General features: G+C 41.3%; 1 protein-coding gene across 3 annotated transcripts in view; it reads left to right on the top strand.

Moving 5' to 3' along the window:
* LOC112561771 (unconventional myosin-XVIIIa-like) overlaps positions 1–21,520 on the top strand; it is a 55,462-nt gene that overhangs the window by 8,017 nt on the left and 25,925 nt on the right. Inside the window, exons 1-19 of one of the 3 annotated variants that reach the window (XM_025234474.1) lie at positions 665–1,753; positions 3,648–3,839; positions 4,060–4,236; positions 4,952–5,162; positions 5,405–5,547; positions 5,678–5,778; positions 6,046–6,106; positions 7,747–7,758; positions 9,129–9,273; positions 10,610–10,751; positions 11,151–11,282; positions 11,556–11,748; positions 12,291–12,377; positions 13,214–13,358; positions 13,803–13,962; positions 14,364–14,547; positions 15,280–15,469; positions 16,603–16,700; positions 16,941–17,006. In XM_025234474.1, the coding sequence (XP_025090259.1) occupies positions 812–1,753; positions 3,648–3,839; positions 4,060–4,236; positions 4,952–5,162; positions 5,405–5,547; positions 5,678–5,778; positions 6,046–6,106; positions 7,747–7,758; positions 9,129–9,273; positions 10,610–10,751; positions 11,151–11,282; positions 11,556–11,748; positions 12,291–12,377; positions 13,214–13,358; positions 13,803–13,962; positions 14,364–14,547; positions 15,280–15,469; positions 16,603–16,700; positions 16,941–17,006 (3,381 nt within the window). In that variant the 5' untranslated portion in view covers positions 665–811. Of the gene's footprint in view, positions 1–664; positions 1,754–3,647; positions 3,840–4,059; positions 4,237–4,951; positions 5,163–5,404; positions 5,548–5,677; positions 5,779–6,045; positions 6,107–7,746; positions 7,759–9,128; positions 9,274–10,609; positions 10,752–11,150; positions 11,283–11,555; positions 11,749–12,290; positions 12,378–13,213; positions 13,359–13,802; positions 13,963–14,363; positions 14,548–15,279; positions 15,470–16,602; positions 16,701–16,940; positions 17,007–21,520 lie in introns of those variants that run through there. The other 2 variants (XM_025234472.1, XM_025234473.1) reach the window with 2 other exon arrangements.

Consider the following 21,520-nt stretch of genomic DNA (forward strand, 5'->3'; position numbering starts at 1 on the left):
TCACCTGTGTCTCTGGCTGTCCCGCCGCGCACCTTCCCACAGCCTTCTCCTCCACCCACCCACGCGCCTCGGTGAGGAGGTTTGGCGGTGTTGTATTATGTGTCCTTGTCGTCAGCGTGAAGTAGCGGCGAGACTAAGTCATACTAGTATATTTGATATCCAGTCGTGACGTGTCGTCACAGTGAGTAACCCACACAGTTGTGTTGCTGGTCTTGTATGTGACCGTGGGGCCAGGGCTGCAGGCCAAGTGTAGTCACATACGCATGATAGTGTTCACAAATAGCGGTCAGCAGACCACACCTGCACTGGCGGTGGAGGTGGGGAGTCGCCATCGCCCACCGGGAGACTGACGATTCAGGTGACATCCTTTTCCCACACTACGGTGCAGGTACAGTGCTAGTCGGTGTCGACGTTTCAGATGTTGCTGGCCGGACAGTGTGGACGAGTTTGTTGTTGTGGCGGGGCTGTCAGCGTAAGGACAGCTTCACAGGTGGCTGCAACTCGTGGGGTGGTCGCCGTCTTTGTTGTATTCGGCGGCTCAGCGCATCAGCACGCCCGCCACCAGACATACGTGCGTGGAGGCTAACACTTTGTCTCACCTGGACGCTCGTGGCCGTGCTGCAGTGTCCGTCTACAACCCCGTCTCCTGTCGCGTATGAGTGAAACACTTCGCCATCGGCACAGCTCCAACGGACGTGGGGTGATAAGGTCACGAGCACGCCAGCTGCTACCGTAGAGTGGTGTTACTAGATGGTGTTAGCGCATCATTGAAGAGAAGAATGGAGACAGTAGCATCTGTATAGAGACAATCATGGCCAGTGATCTGGGAACTATTTGTGAGCATGGCGAGCCGGCTATGCGGCACAGTCACTCTGAGTTTCATTGCCAGTCCGTTGTCATGCGTCATGACACCCCGGTAGCCAGCAGCAGAAATTCATGGGGTGGTAACATCGCAAAGAAGACGCCAGACGTTGCTTGCCACTCCGCCAAGAGGCCTATCTGTCGTCAGAACAGCGCACCGCAGTTGGCGCAGAATTCCGACAGGTACGTCCGGAGTCGCCGCTCGGGCCTGGTGGAAACACTTAGCTCTCAAGACCGGACAGGAAGCAACGAGTCGGTGCATTCGGACACCCCTATGAGCCGCGCCCAGCGTTGTCCCGCCTGCTCCGCACGTGCTCCGTACGATGAGGATGGCAGCACGTGCGGCCGTCAGTCACCTTTAGGCCCTCGCCCTAAGCCAGCCTCGCGCCGGAACCCGGACCATTTGCAGGACGGTGCCGAGCGGAAGCCGGACACCAGAAGAAGAACGAGCAGCAGACGCAGCGTAGAGACTGGACCTACAGAAGGAGGAACCAAGCATCCTGGCATCGAGGGGGCATGTAGTCCGCGGCCGAGACCCAGTGACCGTTTGTCTATCAGCAACAGTCGCAGTAAATCAGCTACAGAAAGTTGTAAAGACGTTTATGGTGAGAAAGAAATTGCCAGGAGAGGTGGCTCGATCAGTAAAACCTCCAGCTCTCCAATGGACTTCAACGAAGACAGCGAAACTGTTCTTAACACTAAACGCGGTCAAAATCAAAGAAGAGTGGATAGAAGGAGTTGGGGGTATGGTGCTAGCACCCCCCGGGCAAAACAGAACTCTGAGAGACTCAGATCAGAAGGGGGTAGTTTACCCAAGGCCTTAAAAACACGAACTTCTGTCTTAGACCTGGATAAGATGCTACAAGATGCACATCTATCAGGAGCAGACAAGGTAAAAGGTCACCATTTCTGACCCTCTCTCTTTCCTCTCTCTATAGGTGTCTAGAAATAATACCTAGAATCTAGGTGGGGGGCAACAAAGGGTGCAATTGTCACTCACCACCACCCTTGTTTAGTGGTGACAAGAGCAATAACACACTGAGTGTTGTGTGTGAGGGGGGGAGGGGCAAGTGAAACAAAGTCAGCCCTAGGAACTCTGCATGATGTTCCCCTGAACACTTGGCATTGTTACAAGTTGTAGTCAGGCTTATATGAATGCTTCGTGCACAGTAGGATTGTGTTTCTTGACTTCACTGTACACACCTCACTGCAGATCATTTTTTTGACTCCTCTGCTGGCTTAAGTAGTTCACTAAATTGTGGCGTACATAGAGATCACAGGAGAAGAGCAATATTCTAAAGAATTTACAAATAGAATTAGGCAGACCAAGTTTCAAAGCAGACTATTTAGTTTAATCAGTAGCCTGCATGTATTTCGTGATGGAAAGCCAGCACCAACCAGTTTGTGTGAAGGGATGTTGAATGCTTGATGGATGTGTGGGACAAGGGGGAGGTGGACACTGTTAATCTAACTTGGCTTGATTGTTCTGAACAAACATTTACAGCTTCTACAAGGAAGCATACCTGAGGAGGCATACTTTGATTAGAGGCAGGACAGCTTGGTGGTTAACAGCTGGACAGGGATCGGTTGAAGTAGGCTGAATGTGTTAAAGGAATATTTGCTCAGGACTGCACTGGGTTTTCTTGTGTGGACAGTGAGATTTCCTACTGTCCACTCAAGTAAGGAATGTCTAGAATGAGTGAAGTGTTTGCCTGCTCCTTGACTTGGACACACTTCAACTTGGTGTGCCCCTTGTTTAGTCTCAAGTTTGTTCTTGATTACCTCACAGCTCTCACTTGACATTTATAGGCACCGTTTGTAGGCAGCCCTTTGTGCTGTATTGAGTATCCAAAAGTATAACAGGTTCCCCAGAGGTTCACAGAAATGGAACCTATAATATTTATGAAATGTTAGAAATAAAAGTCATATTAATGATAATACATTTCCTGAATTTCTATCAATCCAGTTAGACTGGAAGAAAAAGCTGCTTGCCTGTATTATTTTGGTGTACAAATGCATTTATGTGTGTATACAATACAATACACTGCAACTTTATTAATCCGCAAGAGCAATTACAGGTATGATGACACGCCAGCACACTAGAGGGAAGATTATGTAGGAGATTAAAGGGAATAGATTCTGGCGACATACACACAAACGTGCGCTTACACCCACTCATATAGTAACACAGCAACAGGAGGTTCAGTGGGCACCCCGCACAAGGTCACCTCAGGGATGTGGACATCTGCAAGTACTTTTGTAAAAAGCATGTACATATGACCTCGTGGAAAGTACACATTGTATGTAGGAAGTGTTTTTTGTGTCTTATCTGTCAAGTTATGATAAAAGTATACCCAGCAATTAAATGGTGCTAGATTTATAATTTCAGAATTTTTACACTTATTGTCCATTTTCATTTATTTTAACCACCATTTTAGGAGTTTAATGACTCATAATACAATTGAAGAAGTGTTTTTCAATTTTTAACCACCTCAGTGGTTTGATTTTCCACAGACTGTGTAGATCAGGGGTGGGCAATTAATTTTGCCAAGGGGCCGCATGAGAAATTGGGATGGTTTTAGAGGGCCGGACTAATATAGTTAACTCAGTTTTACCCAATACCCTATAAATATACTGGTGGGTGGGCCAGCGGGTGGGCCGGTCAGAGACAGGAAGCGGGTGGGCCGGATCCGGCCCACGGGCCGGCCTTTGCCCAGGTCTGGTGTAGATGAATGGTTGATCATTACACTGCAAGCCCATTCAAAGCTAGGTGTTCTGTGGCACAGGCCAAGTCAGAAGATGAAGTGCAACTGGAGCGCCAGTGGCTGGAGGCTGACAGAGTGTGGCTGGTTCACAAGACTGGCTTCACCTCTGCTATGCTCCTGCCAGCTGATGGAGGTGGCTCTTCTGATGGCACCGTAAAGATCAAACTAGACAGCGGAGAAATCCTTGATGTGGAGGAGGAAGATGTGGAGAAGGTGAGACAATGATGTGAATCACAACTACTTTATAAGTTATCTACTTATTATGATACCTAAAGTGTTTCCGCTAAATTTGTTTCATATTTGGAGTGGAATAAATAGGATAAAGGAAACCATAATCATTTGTAACTTCCACAAGTATTTATATATCATTTTGTGAATTTATAAATTACAGATTTGCTGCTTGGTCTCATGTTAACTTTATCATGCCCAACAGGCAAATCCCACCCAGCAGGATCGAGTTGAAGATTTGGCACTGCTGCGATATGTTAATGAGTCGAGTGCACTGCATGTATTGCGGCAGCGTTTTGCGGGTCATCTACCCCACACATATGCAGGCCCATCACTCATCGTCATCAACCCAACACAGCACCTGCCAATCTACTCAGAGAAGGTAGCAGAAGCTGCTGCACATCAATCTTACAGGCTAGATAGGTGGGAGGGGGGATCCACATTACTTTTTGCACAAAATATGCAATAAATACAATTATACATTAGAATTTATTTCCTCTGACATGATTTCTTCATGTTTGATGTACTTAAAACTGAATCAATTAAAATGATTTAATGTAAATTAGCTTTTCATGCTTAAACTGGTTTTTAAAAGTAAGTTTTCAGTGATATTAATAGTATTGTACTTAGTTTTTATTTCATTTTTTTCTAAGTCATGACATCTGGAAACAAAAGGTTCATAAAGCCATGCAGATTTAATTAATGATCTTTCCTTTTTACCATGATTACAATGCTGACAGGTAATAAGAGACTTGCTGCATTACACATTCAATTCTTTCCCCTTGCTTTTGTAATTTCTTTTGTTTTACAAATTTAGACAAAGTCTTCTTGCTTATTGATGCAAGTGTTTGCATATTATTTTTTTAATCTAGTAGAACATTTATTGATGGGAATTCTTTTTGCATTTCCCATTACACAGAACCATTTAATCATTATTATATGTAAAACAATTTATTATTGAAATCTTGTCTTGTTTTCCAGACATCTAACATTTAAACTATTTGTGTATCTATTTTAAATGAAGTATTTGTATTTTCAGTTATTAGTATTCATAATTAAGAGAAATGGGTCAGATTTCTGTGCTTGATATGTTGCAGTTGATCCACATGTTCAAAGGCTGTAAACAAGAGGATCTACCCCCTCATGTATACTCTGCTGCTCAGATTGCTTACCGTGACCTGCTTGCCTCCAGGAGGGACCAGTCCATTCTCTTTCTTGGACGTAGTGGGTCTGGCAAGACCTGTTCTTTACAACATTGTCTGCACTATCTGATTGGAGCAGCTGGCAGTATCAACAACATTTTGACAGGTTTGGCCCTCCTCTTTTTGCTGGCCTTGATGTGTAGAGGCTGAGGGAGAGAGTGAAGGAGGGTAGCGAGAAAAGGAATAAGTACATTGTATGAAAATTAGAAAACTCCCACAAGGGGTCTTTTCTCATATAATTTATTTTTCTCTATTGTGTATCATAAATATAGTAGTGTAGAATTAGTATTTTGCTTTTATTCTCTCAAATGTCTACATTACTGAGATTTTATTTTTCAATTTGTATAGTGGAGAAGCTGTCTGCAATCAACATTCTGCTGCAGTCTTTTGCTAACTGTAGGACACTGCTCAATACCAATGCCAGTCGCTACATGCAGATTACCACTTTAGACTTCGACCCATCGGGTGTCATTGGATCTGCTTCAATTCAGGTGGGTTTGTGAGTTTTTACATGTTCTGAAGTACATTTACCATAATTTAAATAACATTCTTAATAAAATATATATTTGGCGTTGTGGCCATAAGGAAGAGTTGTTAGTTGAGCTTTTTGGTGTGCTGCAGGTATTGCTGTTTGAGAAAAGTCGCTTGGTTCGCAGGCCAGAGGGGGAACCCACCTTTCATATTTTTTATCAGCTGCTGGCTGGAGTGGAAGCACAGCTAAGGTAATCCCACGGTTCAATAACACTATACTTTATTTACATATGAATCATCTGAAATAACATTTCTGGCTACAGAATATTTTAAACAATTTTTTTAAATTAAATCTGTACTTAACAAGATGTCTGGATGCTTATGTTCATCTGTGCTACATTTTATACATTTTACAAGGAATGGTATTTGTGTCTGTTGCATGGAAGTCTATAGCTATCTGTAGACTGCTATTATATATTTGCAAGAAACTCTGGCCATTGTATTTTTTTTTTTAACAGGAATGAACTTAGTCTTCAGAACCTTACGGAGCCAAATCCTTATATGACTCCCCTCCAGAAAGTAAGTGACAGAGTTAATATAGCAAAACCTCTTTATTAAGACCTTATTAAGTCCCATCATTTGTTATGACCCACAAATTTTTCACGAACATATTTTGCTATATAAACATCATCTCTGTTATGACTACATTCCCCAACTTAGGATTGACAGCAATGCTCTATTGTGATTTTTTTTGTATGCAAACTTTTTTGCTTGTTCAAGAAAAATTAAGTATATTTTAAAATAGACTGCTTCTGACAGTCTGCTTACCCTATATTACAATTTTCAGCAAATATCACATGAAATAAGTACATTTTGAAAGAGACTGCTTGTTCTATGAGTCACCTGCCATTTCAACCCAAACCATATCACTCCAATGATAGCTGCCACATTGTCCGAACACTAGCCGAATCCATCCAGGTCCAAAAGATGAGTTGATCTCCAAGGACAAGAGTAAATATTACCATCAAATATTATCAACAGAGCCGTGTATTGTATGAACAAGTTCAGCCACCATCTTACTGAACAAAAATGACCACTTTACAATACACATTCAAAGAACAACTCACACAGTGACACATAGTGGGATTCTCTTTTAAATCTTGTTTTTTGAACAAGCCTTTGCTGTCATTATCCATTTGTTTGTTTAAATGTATCTGCCGATGTTCAGTTAAAATCTCACAATGGTGCTTAAAACAGTTTTCTTTTAAATAATTTTTTTTAAAAGCCTTTGTCATCATTATTCTTTAGTTTGTAAGTTTTTATTACATGTATATGTAGACATTTGGTTATATAAAAGAGGTGTTACTCCACATGCATTCATTGAGCCTGGTTGATTCAACTTTTGAGCTCAGATGATGTTTTATGTAGGATGTATGGTCACGATGAGGTTGATTCAACTCGGGCAAGTGGTCGATATAGCGGGGCGATATAGCGGGGCGATATAGTTTTTGGTTGAAGTGATCAGTACCCTTTTCACTGTCATCTCTTTAAAAGATAAGATAAGATAAGATAAGAAAAGCGCACATCAGTCGATTGTGCTTCATTAACAATCTTTTGCAGAAGTCATGTGTCTATAAAAATAAAATTATGATGACCAACTGTTTATGCTTTATTGCAACATTTTGAAGAAATCATGTTCAAAATTATAAATACTGTATTTTAAGAGAGCCTCTTTGTCTACCACATACGTATGATCAATTGCTCTTACCTGGAGAGTAAGTTCCCCTATAAATTAACTATCTCAGTTTATCATTTTTGTGAGATTTTTTTTACATTAATCGATGTTTTAAAAAATACATCTGTGTTCATTGATGATTAAAAACACCTCTATATTCATTTATTTTAGCCTTACTTTGTTCTTATTTCTAGTAATATTTAATTTGCCATCCTGTGAGAGATGTTTTCAAGCTCAGATCCCTCCTTTTAGCTAAGAAACATGAAAAATACCATATGACATCTATTATCAGCTGGACACAAAGCATACCATGTGTCTATCGTACCACTGACTGAATATGAAAAATAAATGAATCAATGAAGTGCCATAGTCTCTTTCAAAGTTAACACCTTGTGGGTAGTTGGTTTTGACAATATCCAGGAAGAAGCAAATGTGTGACACTTGATTTCATAGTGTTCTTGTCATCTGCTCAATTTGCACTCAGCTGCTGCCCTCAGTGAGTACGTCTCTTTATGTTTCTGTTGCTTGTTCTGTTTAGCTTTGCTTTGGGCTTGGGGTGGAGGTATGGGTGGGAATGCAGGCACAAAGCTTACCACAATAACTCTTCATCTTTGTAAGCAGTTTCAAGTATTTATTACTTTCATCATATTATTATTGTACATTCCCAGATGCATGCACAAAAATAGTGATTTCAGTGTGGCTGTTATATAAGAATTCGCTAGTAACAGTTGTGCGTTTGACAGTGTGACCAGTTAAAGGCCAAACTTTCATTATCTGGCAGGAAAGTGGATTTGATCTGGGGGAGGGAGGTGGGTTGCTTGTGGAGCCAGATAGAAGCCATCAGTGAAGACTGACCCCTAGGGTAGCCAGAATTGCTCACCTCCTTCCCTTGAGTCAAACCATTCTGTCCCGCCATGAGCTACAAGTTCAGCCTTTAAGATTCTTCCAGCATGTGAAATGAAAATGCTGTATCTTTGTATTTAACAACCTTTGAAGGTGGAAAAGAGGGCCATCTTAAGTTAGAAATTTTGTTGTTCTTGTGCTATCATAGAAGTGTTAGTGTTACACATTGCAGCATGATTAATAAATACCTGTATTACCATGGCATTGACTCTTACAACTTTGTCACTTTGCATGGAAAAAACCCATATGGTGTGATTAAAGTTCCTCATGCTATTATGTTGTATCTCATGTTGTACTTCTTATTGTAAACACCTATCTGACATCTGGACTTCAGCGTCCTCCAAGCAGGAATGTTAAAAACATGTTAGCCAACACAGATTCATGAGAACATGTATCACATGGACTTGACTGCATATAGTATGTGATATGTTGGCATGTCTCAAGTCTTCATCATGTGACTGCATTCTATGCAGACAGCCTGCAGCATGATGGAATTCCAGAGTCCTTGTCATTAGACTTTTGACTGCCTGTTGTTTACACAGCTTTTGTAACTTAATAGAATTCCAAATCTGCTTTGTTTTTACCTTAGTTTCATCCATGTACCTGTCATTATGTTCCCATGCTCATTGGTCTTTCTTCCCATTTTTATTTTCTTCACCGTCTTGTTCAGTAGCTGAAACTCTGAGGTCTTATTGCTCACTTGAATTACCTTGTAGTGTATTCCCAAGTCTCACTGCTCTCTTAAGATATCCTTGTAGCATTTTTCTGGATTTCTATAGCAATTTGGATTTTTTTTTCAGATCGTTCATTTATTTCTTTATTGAATCATTTATTGATTTCAAAGCATGATGACAGTAGGTCACTGAAGGGATACTGGTTTATTTCCAGCCAGATTGACATCAGGCAATGAATAAATAAGGTTGTGTGCAACAGGCACTTAACTGTTAACTTGTATATTTGCAGCCAGAAGACCGACAGCAGGCAGCAAATAAATTTGGCTGTGTGCAGCAGGCCTTCCAGTCCATTGGAGCTTCTGAAGAAGAAACCAAAGCAGTATATTGTATTCTAGCAGCCATTTATCACCTGGGCATTGCAGGAGCTAGCAAAGGTATTTAGTCATAGGAGCTGTGTGACCATCAGTATCTTTAGCAGTATAAAGCATGCAAATATTTTGGCACTTGCATATACAAGTTCTTGTTATTGTGTAAAAAAGATGGCTTGGGCTGATCAGTGGATAAAATTACAAACTTCCCTCGGACATGCGCACTCGTACAAATCAACAACACAAAGCAGTTCTGGCAATAATCAATAATACACAAGCAGAAAAATGACAATGTCACAGCCGCACACATAAATTAAATCAAATACTAAGACCGCTCACAGGCAAGTCTTCAGCAGTTACTAAAACTGCACAATCAAATCTGCAGTGGTTACCAAAGCCACATGAGTAAAGTACCTCAATTACTAAACACAATATTAAATGAGTCCCACAGACACCATTGCTACTACAACCAGTTTAAGCACTTTCGAGTACAAAATAAATCAACCACGTGGGCTCGTTGGTGCCGGACAACACCACATAATTAACAGTTTTACATCACACCCCATAGACAAAGGTGGAAAATAACAACGAGGGCTCAAAACCCCCCCTACTTGTGTCATTTAAAAGAAATTCTTACTGTCGGCACGCCATTTCTCATGGAAGTTAGTCAGCGTCCCCAATAACTCGCATGTTTGCCCTGCGTCAGAGGTCACCCGTACGTAACGGTGCGGTGCACAAGGACGTGAATATCTTCAGCTCGCTGCTCGGGTTAACGAATACCGCGATGGCCCTCCCCTCCGTCGGTTGGTTGTCGTCACTGAAATAGGTGATTGTGGAGCATCGACACTCGACACTCTCTGTAGCGCTGATTGGATTCGTATCGCCTTCTCGCCAGCTCTGGTTGTCCTGACTTTCTCTGGCTTGGCACTTGTTCTCCTCACACAGCAGCAGAACGGCGTAGAATATTCAGCAAACTTACGTATAACTGCTTGGCGACAGCAACAGAAGCCTGGCACCTTCAGCAGCAGCTTGGCTTTGGTAAAAATCCACAAAAATAACAGCAGCAGCAGCCCACTGGCCACTTACAGTGGGGCTTAAATACCTACCCTACTCATACTAGACCAGGTGTGAGCACAGCCTGACCCACACGTGGAGTTTGCAAAACTCGTGGCCCACGCTTTCCATGAAATTCAGGGACAGGTCAACAACAGGTGCCAACCGTCCCCCATCCCTCCCTCTACACACTTGTCAGCTACACAGGCAAAGCAACATCTTCAATCCATTTAGATATCTACCGATATCTGCAAAAAGCACAAACCATTTCGGTTGGTCTTTAAGGCTATTCTCGCAACATGATTGTTCAATGAATAAAAGTGTGTGGAATGACATTTATCTTCTGCAGGGCCTCACAACAAATTCCAGTTCACAAGGCCAGCACCTGCTCAAAGGGCTGCGTCCCTCCTAGGGACAACCACAGAAGAACTTGCACGCTGTATCTTTACTGCTGGGGGAACGTCAACCTTGTCTCGCAGCACATCTTTCAGGTAACATCTTTTCCAATGTTCACCCTCTTCTCTTCTCTGTGTAAGCAGAAGCAACCATTCAACCTGGCATACTTGCTAATTTGTGTGCATACATAAACAGGAGATTATTTCTCCTTGTCTTCATTACCCTTCCTTTATATTTATTAAAATGAATTCATACATATGTGCACAATATAGCAAAATACTTTTTAACAGTTACAAAGTTATGTAGCTTTCAGCTGTGAGTACACACAAGCTCAAAGATAGAAATATTTTTACCTCTTTTCCACAATATGTCATCTGAAGATAATTTCAGTGCACAGAAATATCAAACCCCACTTATTTTTTTCTCTATGCTAATGCATTTGTTGGCTTAATATTTTTTTTCATCATAAATGCTGATGGGTGTTGATGCCACAGGGTGAACAGTGCACTGGACAAGACCGGCTATCATGCTGCAGACACCAATACCTCGGTCACAGAGGCCTTGGAGGCTTTCCTAGTGGGCCTGTACTCTGATGTCTTGAACGCTGTTGTTTCTCTGATCAACAGGTACAGTTAGCACTTAAATATTCACAGAAAATTGAAGTGCTTTGCATTGATAGCTTATTTAACAAGAGACTTAATATTTCACTGTCCATCAACATCATCAGCTGATTTGAAGAATAGAAGTTCACAGCAAAATGTATAGAATCAAGCAGGAAGAAATAGTGTAGGCTGCTTAATTATTTTTCTGAGCAGCAAACTATGTTTTAAATGTGATAATATCTTGTTGAGAAAACTTGTCATCTAGTGAGTAGATTTTCATATGTTTGATTTCTACAGATCACTGTCATCTAATGTGCGTACCATGTTTTCACTAATGTTACTGGATGCCCCTGGTTTTCAAAATCCATCCTCGTGTGGCCGACAGACTGGCGCATCTTTTGAGGACTTTTGCAGTAATTATGTTCAGGAGCGATTTCAGTTATTCTACCATGAAAACACGCTGACTGCACCTCAGGACAGATATGCTCAGGTTGGTGACTAAGATATTTTTCTGACAGCATACCAGGATAGGTACAGGCTAAGTAGGTTTCTAAGAGATTCCTTCCAGGCAGCAGTAGCTGAAATTTCAGAAGAAAAAAAACAATCACGGAAAATTTGTTTATAGTTTACAGGATTTTAAAATAATTTTGATTGGTGTAAGTAAGAAAAAATTTTAATTATACAAATTACATGGCTTGTTACAGAGTCTTGATTAATATAAAAAAAAACAATTATGGTTCATTACCCATGCTTAGAAATACATTACTAATGCACATATATCATTGTGATGCCTGCCTTCAGCTAAGATCACTATTTGATACTGATTTTCAACAAGTGTAATACTAAGACCCAAAGGATATTAACTCACAGAGATCAACAGAAATGCATGTGATTGTATGTAATTGTAATTTGTGATGGTAGGCTCTATTTCAAATTGTACCTTGACTGATGTAGATGAAAGAACTCACTAGAAGTAAAACTGTCTAGTCCAAAGCACCTCAGCAAAAGGGTTTACTATGCTTGTGTCCTCAGGAAAACATAGATTGTGACTTTGACCTGGTGACCAGCAGTCCAGCTGCCATGGTATCTCTCTTTGACCAAGCACCTCAGCAGGCATTGGTGAGTAATCTGTATTAACTCATGTAACATCAGTAGATACCAAATCTTACTTAGCAGAGCAACCTCAAATAATGTCTTTATTGAGGATGAAAAGCTGTAGATTTAGGGGAGACGATTAGCTTTGTCAACTTGTCGTCTTTCCCTTACACCAGTGGTTTCCAGACTTTTCTATCCCCCTTGTATCCCTAGGAAATTTTCACATATCTAACTAAAGTAACATTACATTTAAAGAAGTGATTTTTGAACCACCTACAATACTGTAGATAAACTAATTAAAGTGACACAATAAATAAGTTTTAACTCTGTGCAAAAAATGGTAATACAAATGGAACAATTAGATTCTACCCCTTCTCAAGGCAATCTGGCAGCTGGCTGAGTGTTGACTCCTGACTCGTAACTCAGAGACATAAGTCACTCCTTGTAGCATCTCTGAAATTCCATATTGCACCTACAAGGGTTTGGGCAACCCAGATTAAGAACTCCTGCAGCGTAGTATAAGCTAGATTTCTGGATGTAAACAAGTTCAACTTCTGTTTTTTGCAGAAGCAATGTGTAATGGTATGGAGCATTGCCTCATAGTTTGACTGAAATATGAGACCTTCATTCTTTGAGGAAAAGAGCAGTGTCATGTGAATTGACTGAAACATGGCAGCATTATTTACAGTTTAGAATTTCCATTCCTTTGGTTTTTGTTTTTTTTTTTCAAAGAAAAAAAACATAATAAAGTGTGACTAAACAGGAATGTGTATGAATCTGAAAGATGCTGTAGCATGTTTAGAGGGAAGCTTAGAATATATGGCACCACATTGTCAACTGGTAAAGCTGATCTTCACAAGGTGCGGGCACCAAGCACTGATGTCAAGAACTCCGAGAAGAAGGGACTTCTGTGGATCCTGGATGAGCAGGCCATGTTCCCCGGAGCCTCAGAAGACAGCTTTTTAGAGAGGGTCTTTGCACAGCATGGAGAGCAACAAGTTCGCAGTTAGTGTCTCTTAAGCAAGTGAAAAAGAGAGTGTATGTGTGTGTGAGAGAGAGTGAGAAAGACAGTATGGATATTATTTTTGTCTTTTTATTCATTTTGAGTGTATGTAGTAAACTTCTTTTTCTTGCTTTGTGGATTGATGTGGCTGGTGTAAATATAAGAGTTAGCAGCACCAAAGCTTACTGTATAAAAATATACATTTCTTTGTTAAAGAAAAAAGCTATTTGTGTAGAACCTGTACCTGTGTAGATTTCTATAACTTACCATGAATCAACTTAGAAAAAGTTTAAAGATTGACATGAGCAAAATGTGAACATCCTGTGCATAACATTTTGTTATGTATGGTCATCCTAAGGTAAGATAATGAATGTATTACAAGGTTATGCTCATGATGCGTTCATAACATGCAGAGTGTTGCCAGAAAACTCTGCTCATGTTTGCAGAAGACACTTTACTGCGAAAGGGTTCCCTTGGACAGACCTTTATTCTGAATCATAACCAGGGTACAGCACCTGTTCAGTACAATGCCACAGGATGGCTTCGTCTTTGTCGTGATAACCCAATCTCAAAGAATTCCACCATCTTGCTGCAGGGCTCTAAACAGTGAGTACCTTGAGCCTGTGTGAAGTAGTCTGAATAACACCCTAAGCCTGTGTGAATAATATCTTGGTGTAGCTGTGTACACAGTGTGTTGATTCAGTGTGGGCTAGAGTACATAGTGAGTACATGTTGCCTGTATGGACTGATATGTGTAAGATGTCAGTGTGACATAAGATATTGATGCATCCACTTCTCATATGTGCACACACACACTCTTACTCTTTTTCAGTGTTTTCCTAGTTTATGGCCATTTAGCTAAAGTTTACATGAAGAGTTAATAAAAGTAAGAAGAAAGAAGTTTTGTACCCTTCTTGAGGTGGTTCTTATTGTAAGGTATTATCATGGCCAGCCATGATCAGCAGCTTCAGGATTCATGTGATTACAGAATGTCATATTCCCTGCAGGCCAGCTATTAGCGAGCTGTTTGGCAGCATCAAGGGGGCTCTTGGTGGTTTCGTCAGCGGATCAGTTGCGGGCATGGAGGGCTCCACCACCCTGCGCCGTGTAGGCAGCATGAGGAGGACTTTCATGTCTGGCACGGCTGCCCTCAAGAGAAAGTCCATCAGTATTCAAGTCAAGTTTCAAGTTGTGAGTCTTTGTTCATCTTTCCCACCTCCCTGTGCTGGAAAAACCAAAGATCATCTGGTATCTCATTCAGGCTTTTTGTGGGAGATGCACAGATTTTCACTAGCCCAGACATTGTAAACCACTTTTGTTTGATATTGTTGTTACATTTTTAAGGGGGTTGGAGATATATTTTATAAATGCAAAAGGTTTTTCAGATAGATGTGCAGTAGGTGAATATCTGTCACTTGGAGAGAAAAGCCTGAGAAATGGGAAAGTAACATCACATACAGTTTCTTCTGGCCAGTGCAGCAGACATCTGTCGACCTTTTCTGCGCTGTCTAGAAAATGTGCAGCAACATTGTTCTCAACTCTGGACACTGCTGACATTCTAGTGTACCCATTGAGAAACTGCAGCCAACTGCTGAATACTTTGCTCTATGCTCTGCTAGACAGTGTGTTGTGACTATCTCTGTTGTTGGGCAGTGTGTGGTTATTGTATCTTTAAGACTGTATTGTGACTCCATCTCCATTCTTAGACAACGTGTGGTGACTGGATCTCTGTGATAGTCTGGTGACTGGATATCTCAGACTGTGCTGTAAGTAGCAAGATGACTGGATCTCTAAGACTGTGCTGTAGTCTGCTGACTAGATCCATTTATGTGACTGCTGTATTCACAAAAACTGATGTGTATGGTTTTATTATGTCTGCTTTCTGCTGATGACAGATATTTTTTAATTACATTTTGCTGACAGGACTCCGTGATGGAAATGTTGCGTAAGACACAGCCGCACTTTGTCTTCTGCTTTCTCCCCCAGCACACAGCTGGGTTGTGTGAACTACGTGAAAAATCTAGTGTGGATGATGTTCAGGTCAACATACCTTTGCTTCGCTTACAGCTTCGTGGCTTCGAAATCCTTGATGCTCTTCGCCTACACAGACAAGGTGTGTACTTCACTCTGATGATTTGGCTTTTAGTCCCTTGATGGTTGCATGCAGAATGTCGGGGCATCTTTGCCACTGTGTTGTTGACATTTTTCAAATTCTTTGGGTTTTTTTTTTTGTTTTGTTCTGTTTTGTTTTGTTTTTTTGGCGGGGGCTGGGGTGTGGTTGGGGGAGGAGAAATGCATTGAGACCTTTGAGATGTCCCTAGATTAGGTCATGACCACCTGAACTCTTCATCACAACTGCATTAAATTTTAGAACAGTTTGTACGTGTTTTTTCCCTTTGAAAACTTAGCATTGTCAGATTATTACAACATCATGAGGACTGTGATGACTTAATTGATTTCCTGGAGCCATCAGCACAACATGTATCTAAAACTTTAACCTGTTCTTAAGAAGCAGATTTAGAACTTTTTTAAAAATTGCTCCCAAATTATTTAGATGTGTTGCACAAATGTTTTAGCAACATTTCAAAACATGTTTTCTAAATTTAAAACTGCTTTGAGCTGTTCTGAATTTGCTAAAACAGCTTTAACAGCAATGATAGTAGTTATTGTGGCTGCTCATGAGAAAACAAGCTGACAAGAGACTCTATAATGAAATGAAACTCCAGTGAATTGCTTCAGCAGTTTGGATTTCAACTAATTGATATTGCCAACATTGAAGATATTGCAATGAGTGCTGATGAAAGTACAATGTTCAAGTCCTTGATTTAAAATAATTGTAGTTGGATATGAATGTTCATTGACTGACAGTATTGTATTATTCTATTTAATACATAATGTGCTCATGTATGTCCTCCAATAATGCTCCCTACCAAAGGCAGAGAGAGAGAGATGTGGCCAATAAGCACCCAATTCTCAAGAAAGCTCTGGGAGCAAAAGAGACTTGGAGGACACTGAATTATTTGTCCTGAAGGCTGGTCTGAGAGTATAGCATAGTGAACTAGAAGAAGAAACTGTTTTTTTGTAGGAGCAGAAGTCCAGCTTAAACGGTTTTATTTAAAATAATTTTAGTTTGAAAAGTTCTCAACTTGTGCTGTATGTTGCATTTAGATAAATGTCTTAAAATAGGTTTAACTGAAGGCATAAAGGTGTTTACGAGTGGTATCTCTTGATCTTCTCTCATTGCAGGCTTCCCAGAATTCATGCAGTTTGGAGAGTTTTTGCAAAAGTTTCACTCAGCAGCAGGCACCTTGTCTCGTTCAATGTCTGATATGGATGAGAAGCAGGTTAGTTAGCATTAGCAGTTCTAGTTTTAGCACTGGCAGGCCATCTCAGCAACTTATGTTTCAGAATCTTAGCAAGGTATCATTGCTGGATAGTTCCACATAATCTTATAGCACTACAAGCAGTCATAAATCCTTTATTTTTGTCCTGTAAACGTAACTGTTCCAGAATCATAGAAAGGCTTTAAGCTATTGCTGTTGGATCTGTTGTTGTATAATGTGTAATGTTGACTGCTGTTTCAGGCTGTTTTGCAAGTGCTGGACAATCTGGATGTTGACAGACTGAATTACAGAGTTGGCCTCAGCAAGGTTAGATGAAGAATTGTTTCTTTGAGAGAAGTGTGCATATCCTTGCAACTTCATGTCTTGTGAAGTAAATGCAAGGGTTTAAGATGTATGCTCCTTAACTTTTTCTTTTATATTTGTGTTTCATATAAAATTAGTAAAAGAGCATTTGTTGGCATTCTCTGGAGCTTATTCTAGTCAACTGTTCTCAGCATTTGATTTGCCATCATTTGTGGTGATCTGTGAATTTTAAGAATAAGCATTACTTGGGCTAAAGCAAACTTAATGAATGCTAATGTCAAAAAAATAAATGTTCAACTGTTAAAATGCAAAGCATTTCAATGAGAGTGAAGTGAAAATCCTTTTCTTGCACTAAAAATCTGCATAAAATAATTCTTGAATCAAATTGTGAAAAGCCTTTGATGAGAGTAGGTAACAAGATATATTTGTTCTTATTTTTGATACTTCATCAGAATAAATTCAGAATTATTAAACATTTCAGAAAAATAAGCGTTAAATTTAAAAGACATTCATAGAATGTTTTTCAACTTGTTGAAAAATGCTTAATCTAATAACTGGGCTAGCAGTACAGTTAATCTACACAATTGGAAGGTTGTACTTATTAGGTCTAAAGCCAAACCATTATTAGGCATTGTGTAGTTAATGGAGCAAATCTATCCAGTTTAAAAAAAAGAAATTCTCTGTGACCATGTTATTTCCCCTCAATGGCATTGTAGACTACTGGAGCTTTAGCAAAAAGAGCAGCCTCTGTCAACACCACTTACACCAAATCTGATGTGAATGACACCTGTATGTCAGTATATCATGAATGAGTTGAACCACTTTTATTATATAGGTCTATTTCTTATTTTCTGCATTTAAATTTTCTGTCAAGGTATGAACTATTTATTTTTGGTACTTTGTAATCAGAAAGAGCACTTGTATAGTACATTTCCTCACTGGGAATGACATTGAAGACATTAGATGAGGCTGCTAGGATATGATACAGTGTGGCGTGAAAGAACAGTGGATGCTCAGAACCTGGTGCTTTTTAATGGTTCAGGATGTCAGATTTAAATGGCTTAGATCTTTACTCCATAAAAACAGTAATGTTATCAGGTGACAAATTAAAAATTTACATATACACTCTGCAGACTGTTTACTGCAAGCTGAAAGAATAAAAGTGTTCAAAAGTATAATTTATGGTCCCAACATCTAAATCAGATTTCTTTAGATAAATTAGACAAAGATATATACATATAAGTACAAATATAAATGTGCTTCTTATTATTATTGTTAATAAATATTTCACTTTGAGGCTTTGGAGATGTGGATAAATTTTGTGGAGAACCAAGTTGTGTAAATAAAGTATCATGAAAGCAGTTGGTGATACACATAACATTCCCAAGATGTACACGAGAGATGTGTTTGTCTAGTAAACACAGCACTGTATTCTCTTTCTGCGTTTCAAGGAGCAAGCCTGTCAGACTGTTCATTTTGTTGCCATTATCAAGTAGTCTAGCTTTTCCAGCTTTAATTTAATGCCATGGAGTTTTTCTGCCAGTGTGGCTTCCTGAGGACACAACTGTGCTTGTGCCTGTTTGTGTAGCCAGTGGAACTGCATGATATATTTAGGAATCTGCGGGCCTGTCTTGCATGGGCAGTGGACAGTGTGACAACTCCAGGTGATACATGTGAGTGCAGTTGGCAGTGTCCAGTGTGCTTGTAAAAGATAATAGTCTGCTGATGGTGTTTGAGGTTAACATTTTGTCATCAGATAGTTTGTTGTGCTGGTTTTTCCCACTGAGTTTTGAAGTGTCGCTTGATAGAGCTTTAGCTTTCCTGTGAGAGACAGGTGTTTCAGTCAGTTATAGTAAGTGGTTGAGGTATGGTCAGTGACAAATGGTTGAGGTATGGTCAGTGACAAATGGTTGAGGTAGAAAGATTACCTTGAAAGACAGGAGGTATGTCAAGCTTAGTCAATAAAAGGACATACTTGAGGTATGGTCAGTGATTAGGAAGTGGCTGAGGTGTGGGCATTAACACAAGTGGTTGAGGCATATTTATTCTTTCAAATGTGATGTACATCCTAAAGGGGTATCAAACAATGTTAACATTCAACAATCCATGTAACTTCCATCAGCAGGACAACACAAGCTGTGTGTCAAGTCTTGCCATCATGTTTAAGGGATTGACAGTGAGGGATGCTAGGTCTGTATTCAGGCTTAAGGGAGTGACCGTATGTCAGTGATGACAGGTCTGTTCAGATGGACTGGTATGAAGAGAACAACAGATGTTCACTGTGTCATAGTACTGCAAATGATGGTGGTAACAATATGACAATTAAAGGTTAATATATGTACACAGCAGGCTGTCAGAGACTTTTAGGCCAGCAGTGATGTTCTGCAGTAAAATCATATCATCGCATCATCTGTAAGCATACTCTGGTATTCAGAAAACACAGTAGTTGGAAACAAGAGTTGAGCTTTCGCTTCGGGCTCAAAATCTTTCATGTGTTGTGTAGCACAGGTTCCATCAGAAACTGACTTGTTGTCAGGAAGAGTCTTTGTGATGTGTTGTGTAGCACCTGAGACTTACCTGTTGTCAGAATAGTCATTTTGATGGGGAGGGAGAGATGTACCTCATTCACAGATGAGGCCATGGGGGAGGGGATTGATGCCCCAGACAGCCAGGTCGCTGGGTCGTGTGCTCGGACTCTGTAGTCTCAGGCACATTATTGTTCTCTCTGCTGTAATAGAGTTGTCTGCGTGTGGTACATATTTATTTAGTTGCACTCGTCTCTACAGTTATCGCCATTTTGCTGACTCACAAAAACACCCAAAACATCATCATTAGAGCATCGTAAGGAGGCTGAAAATAGTAAGTCTCTTGGCTACGGTCCAGACAAAAAAGAATGAGTAAATTGTCTGGGGGAGAAAGGAGAGGGTTGTAATGACCGCCACGCCTTGTGCTGGCCGTCTGCATGATGCAGCCACAGAGGCAGCTGTGAGAGAAACTCTATCAGCCTAGTCTCCATCCTGTCTGATGTACGCGATTGTCTTTCACCCACAACAGTTCTCTCCACCCGACTCTTCAAACTACATGCACCCAACACTCATTTCAAGAAGTCTGCAATATCCTGATGTGTTGTGAGCTCAACAGCTCACGGCCCTGTTAACACTAGCCATGTCTAATGACAATGCTGATGACAGCAAGACAGCTGTAGGAGGTGCTTACATATTGTGAACACTGTGCAGGTTGTCAGCAGCTGCATGTCTGTGAGCCACTTCCTGCAGGGCAATCTCCTGCACCCTTCTTGTTACCACAGACTCGAGGGACACGTGTCATTCTGACCTAGCATGCGCGATACTTCACAGATCGTCCATCGCAGGTAGCCAGTGCATATACACAACCAGAAAAAGAGGAGCTAGAGTGTAGACTGCACGCCGGCCTCAAATTCACCCACCAACACCGACACGCACGCTACATGTGTGTGAAATGAGAGAGGCGCACTCCCAAGCTGGTTGAGCCGTGGTCACGTGAGGTGAGAGGTCGGGCAGGGTGCTGCCGGCGGGGGTTGGACGCACGACTGGCTGTTAGACTCTTGCTGGGTTAAGTCACCTGCGACCTGGCGAGAGAAGAGGCCGGCCATCATGTGCTACGTCTTGAGTACGTCCTGCCTACTTATACCTTCTACGTCTGTCCGAGACTATGTGCTTCCACATAGACACGTCAGCACTGTCAACGTGCCTAGCGCACACTGCAGCCCTATATCTCCTTGACACATTCCTCATAGTGCCCTTCTGATATATCAAAACACATCTCACTCCTCTCTTCTTTGTGGAAGCCAGTCTGCGTGATGAGGATCGCCTGCATCATCAAAATAGTATTTCTTGGATGAGTTGAAGGGTTTGCAGCGTCGACTGGCTCTGGAACAGAGAACAAAATGAACAAGATAAACAACGAAAACAACCACATGAATATTTCGTTGTCCTGCCCTGCCTTTTTCCTCACCTGTGGGTCGTTGTGATATACCTTCACCTTGACCCCGGGCAGGAACAGTAAATACCACGCCCCCCACACACACACCACCTCCACCACTCTTTCTGCCTGCCTACACGTGCTTGTGTCGGTATGTGCATCTGATGGCTGCTGCGAGAGGGGGAGGGGCTGTAGCACACGCCAGGCTCTACAGGCTGGAACTGCACGTGCATCTCTCAGCCTGCGCGCACGCGGCCTTTGAAAGCAGCAGCGCAACGGTCGGGTGCATTGCGTGAGGCCACGTTGTCTGTCCAGCTGCCGGCACAAGCACTAAAGCTGTCGTGGTTGTCGCTGACGGTACCCCTATTCTCCCCCGCCGTCGTGGGGTGCTGACTCCACCCGTAACGTGCACCTCGTCGCTCAACTGTCCTGTACTCTGCAGCATGGGTACCAGCAAGCACCTCAGGTTTGTCTTTGCATCATTGCAGGCCGATGGTTTGTCAGTGTATGTGTACGCGTGCGCTTTTCTCTGAACTTTGTGCACTAGCTTGACATTT

This window comes from Pomacea canaliculata, linkage group LG4 (genome assembly GCF_003073045.1).
Source record: "Pomacea canaliculata isolate SZHN2017 linkage group LG4, ASM307304v1, whole genome shotgun sequence".
Classification (NCBI taxonomy): Eukaryota; Metazoa; Mollusca; class Gastropoda; order Architaenioglossa; family Ampullariidae; genus Pomacea; species Pomacea canaliculata.